Raw genomic sequence first — 16194 nt, forward strand, 5'->3', positions numbered from 1 at the left:
CAGCGAGAAGAGAACGCGGGTGAAGCATGTCGGGTACTTCCTTATCAGATGTCACCTTTAGGACCACCCACGACAGCGCGACCAGATGGCGATTGAATGCGACATTTAAGTTTCGAATACCCTAGGGCATCAAATTGCTTGGCTTGGAGATTTGGAGCCTAGAACACAGCAGTATCCTTACACACAGTCATATTGTCAACATATCCAAATAATCCACTCGCCGGAATCAACATTCCTCTCCCTGAAAATTGCCCAGGCATTTTCATAGTTGAAGTTGTCGCGAGGTTATTTGGTTATGTTGCCCTATGATTCTTCAATGTTGGTCTCAGGAGCACGTAGAAGATTGCGAACTGTTGTCTCGTTCCGGATGGCAAAGAATTTCCCCCAAGCTATTTGGTGTTTTTCGAACTTATTTGCCTGTATTCTCTCATCAATTCTGTTAGCATCAACTGTCTGGTCCTGCACATGTTTCCTATTCCAGGATCCCTGGGGATCTTGCACCTGCGTTCCACCTTCTTGGGTTCTGTTATTCCTACGCCCCACAGGCGGCTAGGCGCCTCGTATCACGGCACCCGCCACCGATTCGACTTCGTCAGAAGATCCCGACCGACCGTGTTAACCATCTCTTCGCAAAGCAGTTTGTGAATAGATCGATGGGCGCCGACTTCAACAATGACTTCCATCATTGTTCCTTCCCTCGGGAAGAAGGAAGCGATTTTTCTGGATGTTCTTTGTCCGCTTCATAACACGCCCTCCTGCAAGATCCTCGGGTCAACTGGGAGAGGAAACAAAAACCTGTCCCAAAGGGTACTGTACCACACACGGGAGACTCGGCTTCATACTCATGCGACGGTATCGGCGAAATAATGGCGAGTTGACTGGAGTTGCGGAGATGGATGGCAGTTGAGCACATTCGGTTGAGCTTACTGTGTCCCGGCCAAGTTTGCTTTGTCTTTGTGAAGGTTGTGTGGGGTCGTGTGGGTTTCGTGGGGTTTCGTGGGTCTGAGGGATATGTTCATCGGTTGTCGTCTGCTCCCAGAATTCCTCAACTCCTGTCTGCGCCTGTATTTGATGCTCGCCCTCTTATCTCTCTCGATTGATCGCAATTGTTCTGGTCAGAGAAACGTACGGTTTCTATTCTTCGAACGCTTTAACCAATCAGCCCATTTCCAGTTGGCATGGGGCCGATGTCCTTGGTCGGTTCTAACGTGTATGCGTTATGCGGTGGGTGTCATAGGACCTCTCTCGAGTGAGGATCAAAGCTTTGGCTTGTCTACGATACTCATCTGCTGCTATGTGTTCCCGGCTGAGGCTCGTCCGTATTGTCTGATTGGAGTGAACTGAAAAGCGACGAATGCGAAATCGCGCGACCTCTATACCGCCAAGGAACTATTGTATTGTCATTGGGACTTGGACGTTGTGTCAATGATGGTTCTTTACATGGGAGCAGAATGTTTGGCCAGGCGATAGCCGGTGGACTGCCGTTTCTACCACTTTGGTGGTGGAAACGGCCACTTTTTTTTTTTATAAGTACCCCCAAGCACCCCTTCTATTCCAAGGTGATGCTAACTACTACATTCGCAGATTCTAGTGTTGGGCGGAATACCGGGGCATTCAAAGAATCAATTGAAGACCGTGAATATGTATTGTGAGCTCTAGATCATGCACAGTGCACGATGTATGTTCTACATGAAGATCGATCTGCAATGATCGCATGTAGTTAAATGTCAATGCAATCCCAAATAAAGTTATCCACCTCACCGCCCTCCGAGTATGGTTAAGCGGTGACACATATAGTGGCAGAAAAGGCATTACCTCATCCCCCTCTTTGTCAGCCCCTCAGCCCACCTGCCCCGCGCAGAACAGCAAGGAATGTTCCCGTGGCTCCGATAATTTTTTTGCGATAACAATTTCTTGCTCCAGTACTTTTACTACAACTACAACTACCCCCGGATATTCATCTTTACACAAATATTTGCCTTGGGATATCAGAGTCCACATTCTTTCTCATTTCTCATTAATTTTCACAAAACTTTATCTTATACAATGGTCAGCAAAGCCGACAATGATGCCCTCGAGGCGCAGTTTGAGTCGCAATTCCAAAAACCCGGCGATCTTGTGGAGCGTGATGATGACACTGGCGCGATGTCAATCGAATCACTTTGCATGAACTGCCACGAGCAGGGGTTCGTTTCTACTATTCAATTCTTGTGGTTTGCACATTGCTAACTTTAAACCACCTCAGTGTCACGCGCCTGCTTTTGCTCCGAGTCCCTTACTTCAGAGACATCATCCTGGAGAGTTTCGAATGTGAACATTGCCACCTCAAAAATAACTCGATCAAATCGGCCGGCCAGATCCAGGAGCGTGGAACAGTTTATACTTTAAGGGTCGAGAATGAGGAGGATCTTCAGGTATCTATCTCCAGCTATAATATTCCCCCGTTCAAGCTAATTGGATGTTTTAGCGCCAAGTCATCCGAAGTGATGTTTCGGCCTTCAAGCTTACCACTAAGCTCGGCAACGAGATTGAGGTCCCCAAGGGAACTGGCCAACTGACCAATGTCGAAGGCAGTATGTGAAACCCAATCCAATCAAGCTCGATTCCACGATGCTAACCTCATTGTTTCCAGTGGTTCAACTCATTCATGAAAATTTGTCAGGAGAGCAAGATCTCCGTAAGGACCAAGCTCCTGAACTTCACGCCGCCCTTGTGCCTATCATCGACAGTCTTGAGAAGATCATGTCTCGTGAGGACGCTTTCCCCTTCACCATCTCCCTCGATGACCTCACTGGAAATTCGTGGATCGCGCCTAACAGCAACGATCGCGGCAACAAGTACAAACGCCAAGAATACCCTCGTACCCACGAGCAGAATGAGGAGTTGGGAATTTCTGCTGATGCCAAGGCTGTCAACCAAGAGAATACAGCTCAGGTTGACGCTGGCGACCCAGAGGATCTTGATATCGTCGATGGCCAGGTCTACACTATTCCTGCCGAGTGTCCTGGCTGTAATAAGGAAGCCGAGGTGAACATTAAGAAGGTTAACATTCCTTACTTCAAGGAAGTCCTGCTGTTTGGCACGAACTGTGGACACTGCGGCTACAAATCTTCTGCAATTAAGACCGGTGGTGAGGTACCCGAGAAGGGCAAGCGTATCACTCTCCAGGTGGATAACGAGGTTGATCTCTCGCGCGATATTCTCAAGAGTGACACAGCCGGACTTTACAGCTCCGAACTTGACTTGGACGTTCAGCCAGGAACCCTCGGTGGACGTTTCACCACAGTCGAGGGATTGCTAGGTTAGTTCCTCTATTATTTGATTACATTGACTCAGCTAACCCTTTCTATAGTTGAAATCAGGGATCAGTTGAAGGGTGCCATTTTCGATGTTGACGATTCCACACGCTCTGGAGGCGACAGCATGGCTTCTTCTGATAAGGATAAGTGGCAAAGGTTCTTCACTCGTCTCGACCAGGCTATCAGTGGCGAGCTCAAGTTCGCTATCACGTTGCAAGACCCGATGGCCTCCTCTTACGTGCAAGATCTTTGCAGCCCAGCTATCGACCACCAGATCACTACTGAGGAGTACACCCGCTCTGCCGAGGAGGAAGATGATCTTGGTCTGACAGACATGAAGACCGAGGGTTATGAGGAGGCCCAGGCCCAGGCCGATGCCGCCAAGGCCGATGCCGCTCAGAAGGAGTAATCAAAGGATTTATGATGTATACCCATCTCATGAAATTCGGGATGATCTGATTCTTTTGGGGGTTCTTGCATAACGGCGTTCGTGATATGTACTTTCTGCTGGTGTCATTAAAATATTCAGTCATACATAGGGATAAAGTCATAAAAGTTATTTTGTCTGATGTATTTTGCACTACTTAATAGTAAGGCTGTCTGTTCGAGGGGCCATCCTAAAGTGCGTAGCTGATGAGAGATGGTTGAATGGCTGGTACCAATCATATGTCTTATCATTCTGGGGTCCATTCTCGCAACTGCATCCGCTAACACGAAACCCATTTTTCGAATCTTCTTGCAACCCCCAGGCACTTCATGTCAACGAAACGATTCCAAAGTTCAGATGCTACCACCATAACAACACCTAACACGAGCATGGTTCCCATGCAAGTTATAGAAAACGGTAAAGCATGTTCGCTCGCCTCAATCGTACCAGGATAATGTGTTTTTGTAACCGCCCACCACAGAAAGTCCCGAACTGGCCACTTGAGAGCAAGATAGATTGTCGGGTGGACTAGATAGAGTGGGAATGAGATCTTACCCAAGTATTGCAGTAGCTGTGAGTTAAGTGGTCTTTGGAGCAACGTAGATTTGCTGATTGCATATATTGTCAGAACTGCCCCAACGCTCCTCCAGCACCGGGGCATCATTTCAGCATTATCCCACTCGGGGGATCGAGCCACGACCAACCATTCGTACTCTCGTGCTAACCGGTCAGCACCGCACATGCAGAGGAGATACAACCCTAGAATGAACCAGACTGATGTTCCAAGGTGTCGGAGATATATGCTTTCCGTGAATTTGTTCCAGGATTTGATAATGGGTTTTTGAATCTCGAGAGACGGAGAGGAGTATGATAATGCGATCTCTCCATCTGGTTCGGACTCCGAGGAAACATGTCTTTCTGCAAGAAGAATACCAGAAACGAAAGCAAAGAGATCCCAATGTCCCATATAAAACCAATACGTTGCCACACCTGCCAATGCTAGATAACGAGGCCACGGTCTCCAAAATGAAAACGTCAGGATCAACAAGTAGACAGCACACGAGCCACGAAATTCAATTGGCATTGTCCATAATTGGTAGTTGATAGTTCGCATATCCGGTCGATTGTGATCGAAATTGATATCGACTTGATGGTTGCTGATATCCAGCAGATGCACTATTCTCGAAAGCACATATTGGATATGAGCCCATGGGGCTGTCAAAGGCTTTAGCCCGCCTAACCAATCATCCGCAGCTTTCCACTGAAACACATTGCAAAAGTATACAAGTTGGCTTAGAAATAGTATGGCGATAGAGGGCAGATATATCCGAAAGATTCGGCGAGTTGCAGCAGAGCATAATCGACGAAAGAATGCCAAATTATTTTCCCTAATGTGCTCTCGGCATCGGAGAAGCGGAAGAGAGATTGCATAACCCGAGATGACAATGAACAAGGCCACCATAGATGGCCCATTGAAGAGAAGTCGGAAGGGCGGTAGTTGGATCAGACGACGGTTCTCCTCGGGTGGTTGATCCCAGTAGGACCTGGTCAAAAAGCCAACGATACTCTTGGGCTCTGAGCTCTTTGAATGGTGTATCACTACCAAAGCTGAGGCTATACCCCGGAGGCTATCCAGCCACAGAATCCGCTCCATGTTCAGAAAAGAATGCGTGCACAAGGGGGAAAAAAGCCAGTGAAGGCCGGATACTTTGTGGTTGAACAGAGTATAGGGATTTCCGAGGAAACGAAAGTAAATTAATTGCGAAGGAGTATAGCGTAAGAACCCAGTTGTCAGGTTAGTAACACCAATAAAGAACTCGCTATCACACAGATCGAGATCTATGTAATTGCAAAAAATATATGTACTATGTTTCAAATATTTTCTTGATTGTGTACTCCATAATACAAGCGGCAATAGGCTAAAACCCTGTAAGACCACCCCTAAACCTCACAGGATGCATGATACATAGTACATAGGGCTCATCCTGCATTGACATGATGTGATTGTATATACATGCAGAAGTCGTCACAATATGACATGTAAACCACTGAAATTCAAAAATAAAAAGCAATTGGTCGACGACACCAAAATGATATTTTTTATGTGTGACCCCCAAACATAGTATACCCCTGCATATGAGCCCTAGACTTATGGCTACGCCACCGGGCCATTTTGGAAACTGTCAGTTCATTGGTCACATTGCATGTACAATTCAGCTCCGAAGTACTTCGCAGATTTCTAAAAAATTTCCTGGATCTAGATTCTTACTCGGATCTGCCCGGCTTTAAATACACTGGGCGAGTTTCACATTCGAATGGTTCCAATTCACCCCTAAGCAAAGAGATACATGTATCAAGTATTAGGACTAACCATTGACTGAGATCCATCCATTTGGTCAAGCATTTTTGAGCTTTTCCTTGAACAAGGAATTAGCCCTGTAGAGTTTTGTTTCCCCACAGACAAGCCAACCAACCCTATATATGTAAATCCCTTGAATAATTTTCAAATATACAAATCTATATCTTGCCCAACAAGGCATCCAACCCCACAGATTCGGTCTGCGCACGAATTTGCTTCTGCCACATAGTGGTATATCGACCCCGAGAAGCTAGAAGCTGCTCATGTGTCCCACTCTCTGCGACACGACCTTCGTGCAATACGACAATGTTATCAGCGGTGGTAATAGTACTCAACCGATGGGCAATCACTAGTACAGTGCGCCCACGCGATAAGACGGACAGTGCTTCTTGGATATTCTGCTCCGTCTCGGAATCCAATGCAGCCGTTGCCTCGTCAAGGAGGATAATTTGAGGCTTCTTGATAATGGTTCGGGCAATGGCAACGCGCTGTTTCTCACCACCACTTAGTCGCAATCCACGGTCTCCCACTTTGGTTTCATATCCATCGGGGAAGGCCATGATCTTGTCGTGTACACTGGCTGCACGGCAGGCGTCATAGACTTCCTCGTCAGTAGCGTCTGGGTTGGCGTATTTGAGGTTGTACATGAGTGTTTCGTTGAATAGAACAGTGTCTTGTGGGACAATGCCAATGTATCTTCGAACGGAGTCAATCGTCAAGGTTTGAGTGTCGTGTCCGTCAATGAGAAGGCTTCCATCGTTTGGATTGTAGAACCTGTACAGCAAGCGGAAGATTGTTGACTTTCCGCCACCTGATTCTCCTACCAGAGCAGTAGTCGTACCGGGCTTACAGTCAAATGTCAATCCATTGAGAGCAGGCCGTCGTGTGTCGTACGAGAATTGGATGTTGTTAAATGTGATTCGACCGTGGCAGAGTGCTAACGGTGTTGCAGATGGTGCATCCACCACTGACGGCTGGACGCGGAACAGCTCGAGTAGACGCTCTGCATTGATCAGCGCAGATTGTATGTATCGGTAGAAGGTTCCGAAGATGTTCAATGGGGCTTGGAGTTGGGCCATGTAGGTAAGGAGAGTCACGAACTGCCCGACCGCACGTTGACCGCGAGCAACTTGGTAGGCACAAATAAAACAGGTGATCAGAAGGCCAAACATAAAGATAACGTTTTGGAAAATATTCATCAGATTCTGTGCGAAGAGAGAATGCCATTCTGCGCTGAGGTAGTCTGACACCGCCCCTTGATAGCGATTGAACTCGTATTCCTCTGCGTTGAAGTATTTGACGGTTTCATAAGACACAAGAGAATCGTTCCTGTATAGATTAGCAAAGTCTAACGGGATAAACAGAGACGAGACACGGGAAGTAAAACTTACTTGACAGCGTCTTCCTGCCTAGAAGCGTTCACCATTTGGCGTCGCATATTGGCTCTCCAAGAGGCAATCTTGACAGTTGAATAGAGATAAAAGAATGTCATGATAGCGACGGCCAATGCGTAGTACACGTCAAATACGACTAGAAAATATCCAATAGCAATGGCCAAATCAATGAACATGGGCAACACTTGAAAGGTCACTTGCTCAAGGAAAGTGTTAATTGAGCTGCCTTTGGTGAGAGCAGAAAGAACCTCGCCCATCTTTTTACCAAGATGAAAGTCCAGTCCTAGGCTATGAACATGCTCAAATGCAGCGGTTGATAACTCCATGTATGCATACTGGCTCACTGAAATCCACAGATTCGAACGAACTGACTCAAGAGAACCTTGACTGCCTTGAAGCCAACGGTAAATAATATATAAACAGATAGGCATCCAAGGCACCTGCAAAGTTCCATCACTGGCGGACAGTGAATCTGCGATCACTCCCACCTGATATGGAACTAGAATATTTACCGCTCGCTGGACAATTAATATAGCAAAGCAGATGACGACGACAACTTGTAACCGGAGGGATTTGTAAGGCCATAGATACGGAAAGAATAGAGAATAACCACTCAGATATTCCATCCAGTTGGTGGAAGGTGTCGTCAAAGGCCGGACCCAAGCTTCTACTTCGGGGGTCTGTTGACAATCGGTCAAGCCATCACTGTCATCCGAGTTGGCATTGCCTCTTGAGTCTAACAGACTGGTTGTCTCTTCGGCATCGGCTTCTTCGACCTCCTTGAAGGTGCAATGTTTGCGGGCAGATTTGAAAATGTAGGACACGACCAGCAGTGCGAGAAATGAAATCCGCACAGAACCTGCGGCAATCTCCAATGCCTCCCAAAATGTGATCTTTGTGCGTAATCTTCCACCAAATGGATCATCAACTGTAGGCTCCCGGTGCGCATGGGAATATATCGAGACTGAAGTCGAGAGAATTGCTACCTCGAAAGGAATGGCCGACAGCCATGGAATGAATTGTGCGATTGATGGTGAAGGGTTCGTATCGAGTAAAGAGATGAAAATGACAGTATGAGTAAAGAACGACCCAACAACAAAGACCTGGTTTATTTTGTTAGCTTTGGTTTCAGTCTTTGAAGCAGAAATCCCACCACCACAGCTTGGCCACACCACCACTGCTCTGACTTTAAGACCATAGCATGGGCGATATGAGTCGATGCCTCTCCAATATAGGTTGCCAAGACAAAGAGACTTAGCAAAACAAACCAGCTTTTAGATCTATTCCGCGCAAGCTCCGCGGGCAAGTCCCTGGCTACTGCCATCATCATTCGAGTTCGACTTGGCAGTGGTTTTCCTCCGGGGCCATACTGCACTTCAGTATTCCGACTAGCATTTCTTGCTACCTGGGAAGAATGAACCAAAAAGACGACAAAAAGAACCACTAGCAAAGCTGGAGGATATCCAAATCGAAGAAATTGGAGAAATTCATGAGCAGTGATAGTCGACTCCATGGCCACAAGCTCTTGATAATCAGTCAATCTAGACCTCAAGGTTGACTATGGCCGGGAAATTGAGACAGGAAGAATGGGAATCACCCAGGAAGTTGTGTTGTTGTCTTCTCATGCGGGGTGTTGGCTGTGAGATTGAAAGCTGAAAGGTCACAATTGAGCTGTCGTGTGCCCATGTTTCAATCCTGGCGTTACTGTCAATCAATGGAACCCCGGATGAATACTAGCAACGCCACTGTATTGGCTAGTATTTTTACAAGATCCAAAATTTTATTACATGAGTTACACTTCGATGCATGTTTGACTTGAAGATCGTGCCAGGGTCACTACCTCGGTAGTCTTGGAACTTGCGTATATCCGGTACAAATTGAAGTCCCTGATTTCAAATCTACATTCTTGCGGAATCATCATTGGACCCAGTAATTTGACTTAGACATCCAACTTTATACTTATTATGAACAAACCTGCACGCTGCATGATGAACAGAAATAAAGATGAAGTAACTACAGATGCAATAAAACCAGAGGGAGAGAGAGACAAGGCGAAAAAGGATAAAACTATAGAATTGCCAGCCAATTCTACAAGCAAATATATCCATACTCCTTCAATATGCGTGCAAAGTTCAATTTGATAAAGATGATTTGCCTACCTTCTGATAGCAGTGTAGATCTATAGGACAATATGGCTCTAATTGCCGATAATGAGCGAATTGAGCGAGCATTGTATTCGCTCTTTGTCATTTACCTGTAACGATTTGACGTATTACCGCGCCATGGCGGGCTGTGTACGGTTGTGTCTATATTTGCAGCCAGATTGCGAAATAAGCTGGTTTTAATTCCAGTTAATTGGTATTTGCGCTATATGGAGCACTAGGTAAAGTTTATTGTTAATTGAAATCAATTCCTGCGGGCATATTCCAAGGTTAGAATCTGGAATGACTATACGAGGAGCAACTCGCGTGATAAGTTACCCCAAATGGTGGATAATTATTATGACGTGATGTGACCGGACGTGACAATTCAAGGTCGTTTGCATAGTCCTTATAAAATTACCCTACAACTTCTCATCCCATACGCATGTTGACTCCAACTACTTCGTATTCAAGACGATCGATCCATACATATGATTTGAATTGTATGTTCCGACCACGTACATAATTCCTAAGGTTAAAGTTCGGGAAGGAGCTGCGGGAAGAACCCTGTTTTTGGGTGGAGTGGTTCATGCCCGGATACTTCATCCAATTCGCTCTCACTCAACTCCATAGCTCTTCAGCTGCAATACGATAGTGACTTATAAACTGACCACTATTGATCAAAGTACCAGGTTGGCACGGAAGTAGGCACAGTGGCTTGCTTATGGATGGTTCACTGACTATGCAGGTGCTAAAATGCCCTGGCGTCGCTTTTTGTGGCTAGCTGAGTCGAGGTTGATTTGACACCTGTCACTGTACTTATAGTTAGAAGCTGTGTATTACGTACTTGATGCCCCCCAGTTGCCTGCTGTTTAGTTATTCATCCTTGTAAATTCACCAGCTGGGCTTCCAATAACGTCACACTCATGGATCTGATGTGTGATATGTAGCTTCTTACGCCCATCACATCTTCAGATGCTCAGCCCTTGCTTGGGGCATATCTAGTCCACATGGGGACTACAGAGAGATGGAGTTGTCCGCTTGAACCTATCCATCCAGCCACAAAAGAGCTAGGCATGCTAGTGGCTCAATGTGTATTACCATAGTAGAACGCCAACTATGCCACGCCCCCCACCCAACCGTGAGGGCGCAATTCAGACAGCATATCCTTTCTGTTGCAGATCGACCTCGTCACACAGAGATCCACCTGGTGTTGCATAAGGTGGCACGGCTGAGGAACCATCCTGGTATTATGTGGATCGTCGTTGTCTGATCCGCGCATTCTGAGCTTGAGCTTAGAGAACCTTTTTGCCGACTGCAGTGGAATGAAAGTGAATAATATATTCATATTCTCTTTTTTTTCTGCGCTCTGGTCCTTTCTATTCAACTTTTGTAATCCAATAGAATGGTCACCTTAGAGTGCGCTAGACTGGAGGAGGGCGTCTTGCCGACCACCCTCGACAAGCTCACCATTCGAAAAGAAGATGACGGCAACTTCACATTAACTGCATTACCTGAGACCAGCTCCGTCAACGCAATCGTTGAATCCGTCCTCGGTCACTCCGTCGAGCTCCACTGTCTTCAGGCATCCGGAGCAGAAGGCCAATCCGGCTGCTCCATCTACTTTGTTCGGAACAGTAGCCACCCAGAACATACTGTGGCCGTCACAAAGGTATATCCACCAGCATGTCATAAAGACTTTTTCGAAGAACTCGTTGCATACCGGAAGCTGCTATCTCTGTCCGATCCACCTTCTGCTGCTCGGCCCCTTGGTGTGGGAAGGACGCGCGATGAGAACACTGCGGAGCCTATGGGTGTGATTGTCTACCAGCTCGCAGCAGGTAAAGCAATCAACACAATCATCCGTGACATTGGTCGGGTCTCCACTCTCCGACTTATTGCAAAGCAACCCTGTCCCGACGAAACAAGAGAAATAATGAATGATATTATTCGCGCCGCGCTTCATGGGATCCCAATCAATCATAAATCAAACCAAGCCCCATCACAAAATATCCCCACCGCTGAGCTTTTGGACTGTCAATTCAATGGATTGATGACCGACTTAGTTTCTGCAGTCCAAGGAGTGGCATTGACACTGGCCAAGCTGCATCGGGAAAAGGGCGAATGGAGCAGCGCCAGCGAGTCTGTCGTCGACAGGCTACGCAAGAAGTTGCAAGGTTGGGTCGAAGAGATCGAGGGCCCATCGCGAGGGCAGTATGAACGGGCTATCGGATCCGATAAAATACATCGACTGGCATCATTAGTCGACCGGGCGATTGATTACTCGCGGGAAGAAGGTGTAGCGTCACTACTGCATGGTGATGCCTCGCCAGGAAATTTCTTCTGGGACCCCATCCAAGGAATCACTATGATCGACTACGGAGGACTGGCTCGCTCTATGGATGGAAGCGGCCGGCCTATTGGACCGGCAGAAATGGATGCGGCTGGGTTTCACGAGCGCCTGCGGAAGTATGCCGGGGATTTTGGAATGAGTGAAGCTGATATTGGCCGAGTCCAGGCGGAGTTCTGGAAAGCATACCAGGCGAATGGTATACCTATCAATGAAGGGCTTGTCCGGTTGTTCAAAACACGCACGCAACTATCTCGATTATGGTCTGCTGTGGACAAGAAAGGTACATTGCGCGATGAACAGAAGGCTGTGCAACTCAGCGAAAAGGTCAAATTTGAATGGGAACGTCTTGTCAGTATCTCGCCGGAAAGGATCCAACCATGGAGAGTGCTCGTCGTTGCCAATGCCAGCGGGCCAGGTAAAGGAGGTCTGCCTCTGTTAAACCAAGAGCTAGTGAAAGCCATGTCGGAAATTCCCAACTCATCGGTCACTTTGTTCATGGTGCAGCCCGAGAATGAAGTCAAAAACGCATTGGCGTCGTCGGGACATGGTCGGGCTAAAGTCGTCTGCATTCCCTCTAAAGGAGATGATCCCAGTGCATTGCTATACCATGTGGCGAAGGTACACCAGCCAGGAGATTTTGGTTTGCCAATACCAGACGACCAACATACGTCCCCATTCAATCTTATCATTGGCCACTCGCGATACTCTAGCACCGCAGCTTCCTTAATCCGCGAGAGATGGTACCCCACGGCCAAGCTCGCGCTCATTACACACACCAGTGCGCTGCGCAAGTCCGACGTCGCGTGGAAGTGGTACGGACAAACACGCGAGCTAGGTTATTTTGAAGCTGCTCGGCTTGCAATGCTTGACGAAAGGATTCTCCCTAAAGCGGATTTAGCTGTTGGAGTCGGGCCTGTACTCACAACCGAAGCGCGCGAACGCGAGTGGATGGGGCAATGTAATCGGCCACGATCCAACACGACGGGACCTCGCTTCCATGAACTTGTTCCAGGCGTGCGCACGGGTGACGCTTGCACGCAACAGCGGCAACCGAACGACTTATTTCGGGTCCTCCTCGCTGGTCGAGCAGACGATCCCGCCAAAGGATTAGACGACGCTGTGTATGCGGTGCGCAAGATCGCACTCTCAGGCAACGATATCTCCTTGGATGTACTAGGACTCCCAGCAGAAGAGGTAGAGCGCTGGCAGCAGGTTGTTGATGAGATGACAGGCATGCCAGACCTTGTCAGGTTGCACCCTTTCTCCGATGACCCTAGCGTGGTCTCGCAGTTTTACTGCGATGCGGACCTGGTGATCATGCCATCAATGCATGAGGGATTCGGGATGATCTTCACCGAAGTTGCAGGGCTGGGCATTCCCATTCTGGTGACGCAGGAAAGTGGTGCGGGCCAGCTTGCGCTGGATCGCAGTCGTATTCCGCCAGAACTTGGTCAGGCCTGTGTGGTGATGGATGAGAGCACCTATGGAATTGCGCCCTCGCCGACAAGCCAGCGCGTAGCCGTTTGGGCTCATCGGATCGACCAGGTGAGATGTTACCCGGAGCAAACGAGACGGCAGGCTCGCTCTCTACAACGGATCATGCGAGGTTATTCGTGGAAACACGCGGCTAAAGCTCTGCTTCGCTCCGCGATGGAGGGTGAGGGAGATACAGTGCAGATGGCTCATGGCAGTGTTGCACCTGCATATTCATCATGGCCTCGTCCATCACTTGGGATGAGCGTGGTATCGTCAATGCGTCGAGCCGCACGGACACGAAATCGCAGTGGAAAGCCGAACTTGAAACAGGCCGACGATCTCATGCAAAATCTTCCAGAAATAGCCCCGACTATGTTGGCGCTAGAAGAGCATGTCTCTTCTGCCGTGGGATCTCCTGTCAACTTGCAGGATCTGGATCCCACTCACCCGGGTGGCTTTTCTGGCGCTATAATTTTTCTTGCTCATGCCAACGATGAACTTGCCAACGAAGAGACACCGTTGGCATCCAATGACTCATCCAAAGGTCGTGTGGTTGCTGTAGTTAAACTGTTCGTCCACGGCTTGGACAACGGAATCACAGAGGAGTTGTCGAGCCTTGAATGGCTTCTCCTGCACACCAAGGGTGACATCAGGACTGCTGCCCCGTTGGCCGTTGGGCGAATGACATGGGATACCAAGCCAGCTGGTGTGGTCACGTATCAAGTTGCCCCCGGGGTCTCCCTTTACCAGCTCATCATGCAGATGGGCCGCCTACCGCCGGGACCTGCAAGAAGAGAGATGCTATCCGTCTTCACTGCTGGCGTACAGGCAGTCGCGCGTACCTTAGCCAAGTTACACACTCATGGCGTCGAAGGGCGACCAGGCACAGAATATCTCGAGTGGTATTTTACCGCGGCAACGAACCGAGTGCAGCAGGCATTGGTATACAAAGACATTATTCGTTGCGCGGGACTCGAAGTGGATCAGCTCCCCGCGAAAATAAATCACCTTATTGCCGACTGCAAGCGTGATATTGGTAATCGTCCGCGCACCGCTGCTGTGCACGGGGATGCCCATCCTGGAAATTTCTTTTATGATCGGGGGACGGGACATGTCACTATGATCGATACAACAACACTACACTGTTCTTTGGACGAGAATGGCGAGCCGATTGGCGTACCGGAACGAGACCTGGGCCATTTCGTGCATATGTTGCGACGAACGGGCGAACAGTATGGCCTCACGCGACAAGAGATGCAAGAAAGCACAACCGATTTTGTGGAGGCGTATCTTGGAAATGCAGCGGCACCAGCAAATATTCAAACCATTCGGTTCTTGATGTTATGTTCGGCCCTGTCATTCTTGAATTATGCGGCGCAGTCAGACCAGACAAAAGTAGAACTGCAAGTTGAGATTTTGCAGGACTTACTTCGCCTTGGAGAGGGTTGGACACAATTGGATGGAATGTGAGGGTTATAAATAGGAATAAGTGGTTGTCTTGTACTTAGATATGCTTTCGGATCTCGTCATCTAATTCGGGGTTATGGTGATAATTGACATTATTGGATATGTTCGATACCTCGATATATTTTCCCGTTCCGTCTCTCTGCGTTCCTTTGATCCCCCAAGTAGATCTACCCCAAGTAGATCTAGTCGTGCACAGCGTCTGCTAGCAAGTGTTCAACATCAGACAAAATGTGTCCACCCATCTTCTTGGCCCACTTTCTGGGAGTAATTTTAACAGTGTGTGCCGTATTTCACAGTGCCACATAATGACGCTGGTAAGACATATCGATAAAGCCAGCAGGAGACGTCGGTAAGCAGCTGAACTTGGATGACGGGGGAGAGGGTGGTTTTGGGTATCACATGATAGGATTTGAGGTGTCTTCAGCTTAAAATAATAGCTGTGCTCATCCGGAGCGTGGCTCTCGCAGCTCGACCACGCTCCCGCAGCTCGATCCTGGGATATCATCCAGCATTCTTGAGAAGATTCGAGTGTCAAAAATTCACGTGGCAAATGGGTTCGCGTGAATAGTAACGTTATTGATCTTGAATGCTTCAAAACTATCACCCTCCTTAGGTTGAGAAACTTTGCCCTTCTTGTCAACCTTGACATTCGCCTTCTCAAGCTTGGCAAGAACATCACCGCCTTCGTCCTGAGCGGTCAAATTCAGCACTTTCCCAAACACAGTACTGGCACCGTCAAGATGTGGTGCCGGCACGAACGTAATAAAGAATTGGCTCCCGTTGATCGTTGCGCCCGTTGCACCCTGAGAGCCAGGCGCCGTCCTGTCCTTCACCGGACGAGATGCCATTGAGAGAATGCCCCGTGCGTTGTGTCGCAGGGATGGGAGATGGATTTCTTGGTTCATTGCTGCCGGGTGATAGATCGATGTGCCACCTTTCGGGATCTCGAAATCGAGCATTGGTTTCGTACTTGTTTGATGCGCGGCGGGGCCGAGGGAGATGTCTCCGCCCTGGACCATGAATCCTGCGATGAGGCGGTGAAATGGGGTGTTGTTGTATGCGCCACATGCGCAGAGGGCGAGGAAGTTCTCTGCGGTTTGGGGCACTGCTTCGCAGAAAAGCTCGACCTTGAGGTCGCCATGTGTGGTATGTAACTATTGAAACCGTAATTAGCATCACGCCATAAAGAGAAGAGTTTCAGACAGAGTCCGATGTATGATTCATATGTGAACTTACTGTAACAGACATATTGAGGAGAATGCTGTGAGGTAATGCTGA

General features: G+C 48.2%; 4 protein-coding genes across 4 annotated transcripts; 2 read left to right on the forward strand and 2 right to left on the reverse strand.

The window, feature by feature from the left end:
- The first annotated feature begins 2029 nt into the window (after nt 1-2029).
- zpr1 (zinc finger-containing protein ZPR1) lies at nt 2030-3831 on the forward strand. Its single transcript, XM_056869618.1, has 5 exons — nt 2030-2186; nt 2246-2414; nt 2468-2573; nt 2633-3301; nt 3353-3831. The coding sequence occupies exons 1-5, from the start codon at nt 2047-2049 to the stop codon at nt 3706-3708; spliced, it is 1440 nt and encodes a 479-aa protein (XP_056734402.1). The 5' UTR covers nt 2030-2046; the 3' UTR covers nt 3709-3831.
- Nucleotides 3832-6243: 2412 nt separating this feature from the next.
- N7487_001871 (uncharacterized protein) lies at nt 6244-8992 on the reverse strand (the record flags this gene model as incomplete). The annotated part of the gene is made up of 3 exons (XM_056869619.1): nt 6244-7414; nt 7477-8582; nt 8633-8992. 3 exons carry the CDS (start codon nt 8990-8992, stop codon nt 6244-6246), a joined length of 2637 nt encoding a protein of 878 aa, XP_056734403.1.
- A 2033-nt stretch (nt 8993-11025) lies between these two features.
- N7487_001872 (uncharacterized protein) lies at nt 11026-14919 on the forward strand (the record flags this gene model as incomplete). The annotated part of the gene is made up of 1 exon (XM_056869620.1): nt 11026-14919. The coding sequence occupies one exon, from the start codon at nt 11026-11028 to the stop codon at nt 14917-14919; it is 3894 nt and encodes a 1297-aa protein (XP_056734404.1).
- Nucleotides 14920-15455: 536 nt separating this feature from the next.
- Nucleotides 15456-16164, reverse strand: cyp5 (uncharacterized protein; the record flags this gene model as incomplete). Its single annotated transcript, XM_056869621.1, has 2 exons — nt 15456-16070; nt 16153-16164. 2 exons carry the CDS (start codon nt 16162-16164, stop codon nt 15456-15458), a joined length of 627 nt encoding a protein of 208 aa, XP_056734405.1.
- Nucleotides 16165-16194: the final 30 nt, after the last annotated feature.

This window comes from Penicillium crustosum (genome assembly GCF_028827405.1).
Source record: "Penicillium crustosum strain IBT 35664 chromosome Unknown utg000001l_segment0_segment0, whole genome shotgun sequence".
NCBI lineage: Eukaryota > Fungi > Ascomycota > Eurotiomycetes > Eurotiales > Aspergillaceae > Penicillium > Penicillium crustosum.

Excerpts from the sequence above, each read along its gene's own strand:
- zpr1 (XM_056869618.1), top strand. The coding sequence starts at position 2,047 with ATGGTCAGCAAAGCCGACAATGATGCCCTCGAGGCGCAGTTTGAGTCG. Across the intron at positions 2,187-2,245 it reads ATGAACTGCCACGAGCAGGG|TGTCACGCGCCTGCTTTTGC; the intron begins GTTCGTTTCTAC and ends AAACCACCTCAG. Across the intron at positions 2,574-2,632 it reads ACTGACCAATGTCGAAGGCA|TGGTTCAACTCATTCATGAA; the intron begins GTATGTGAAACC and ends CATTGTTTCCAG.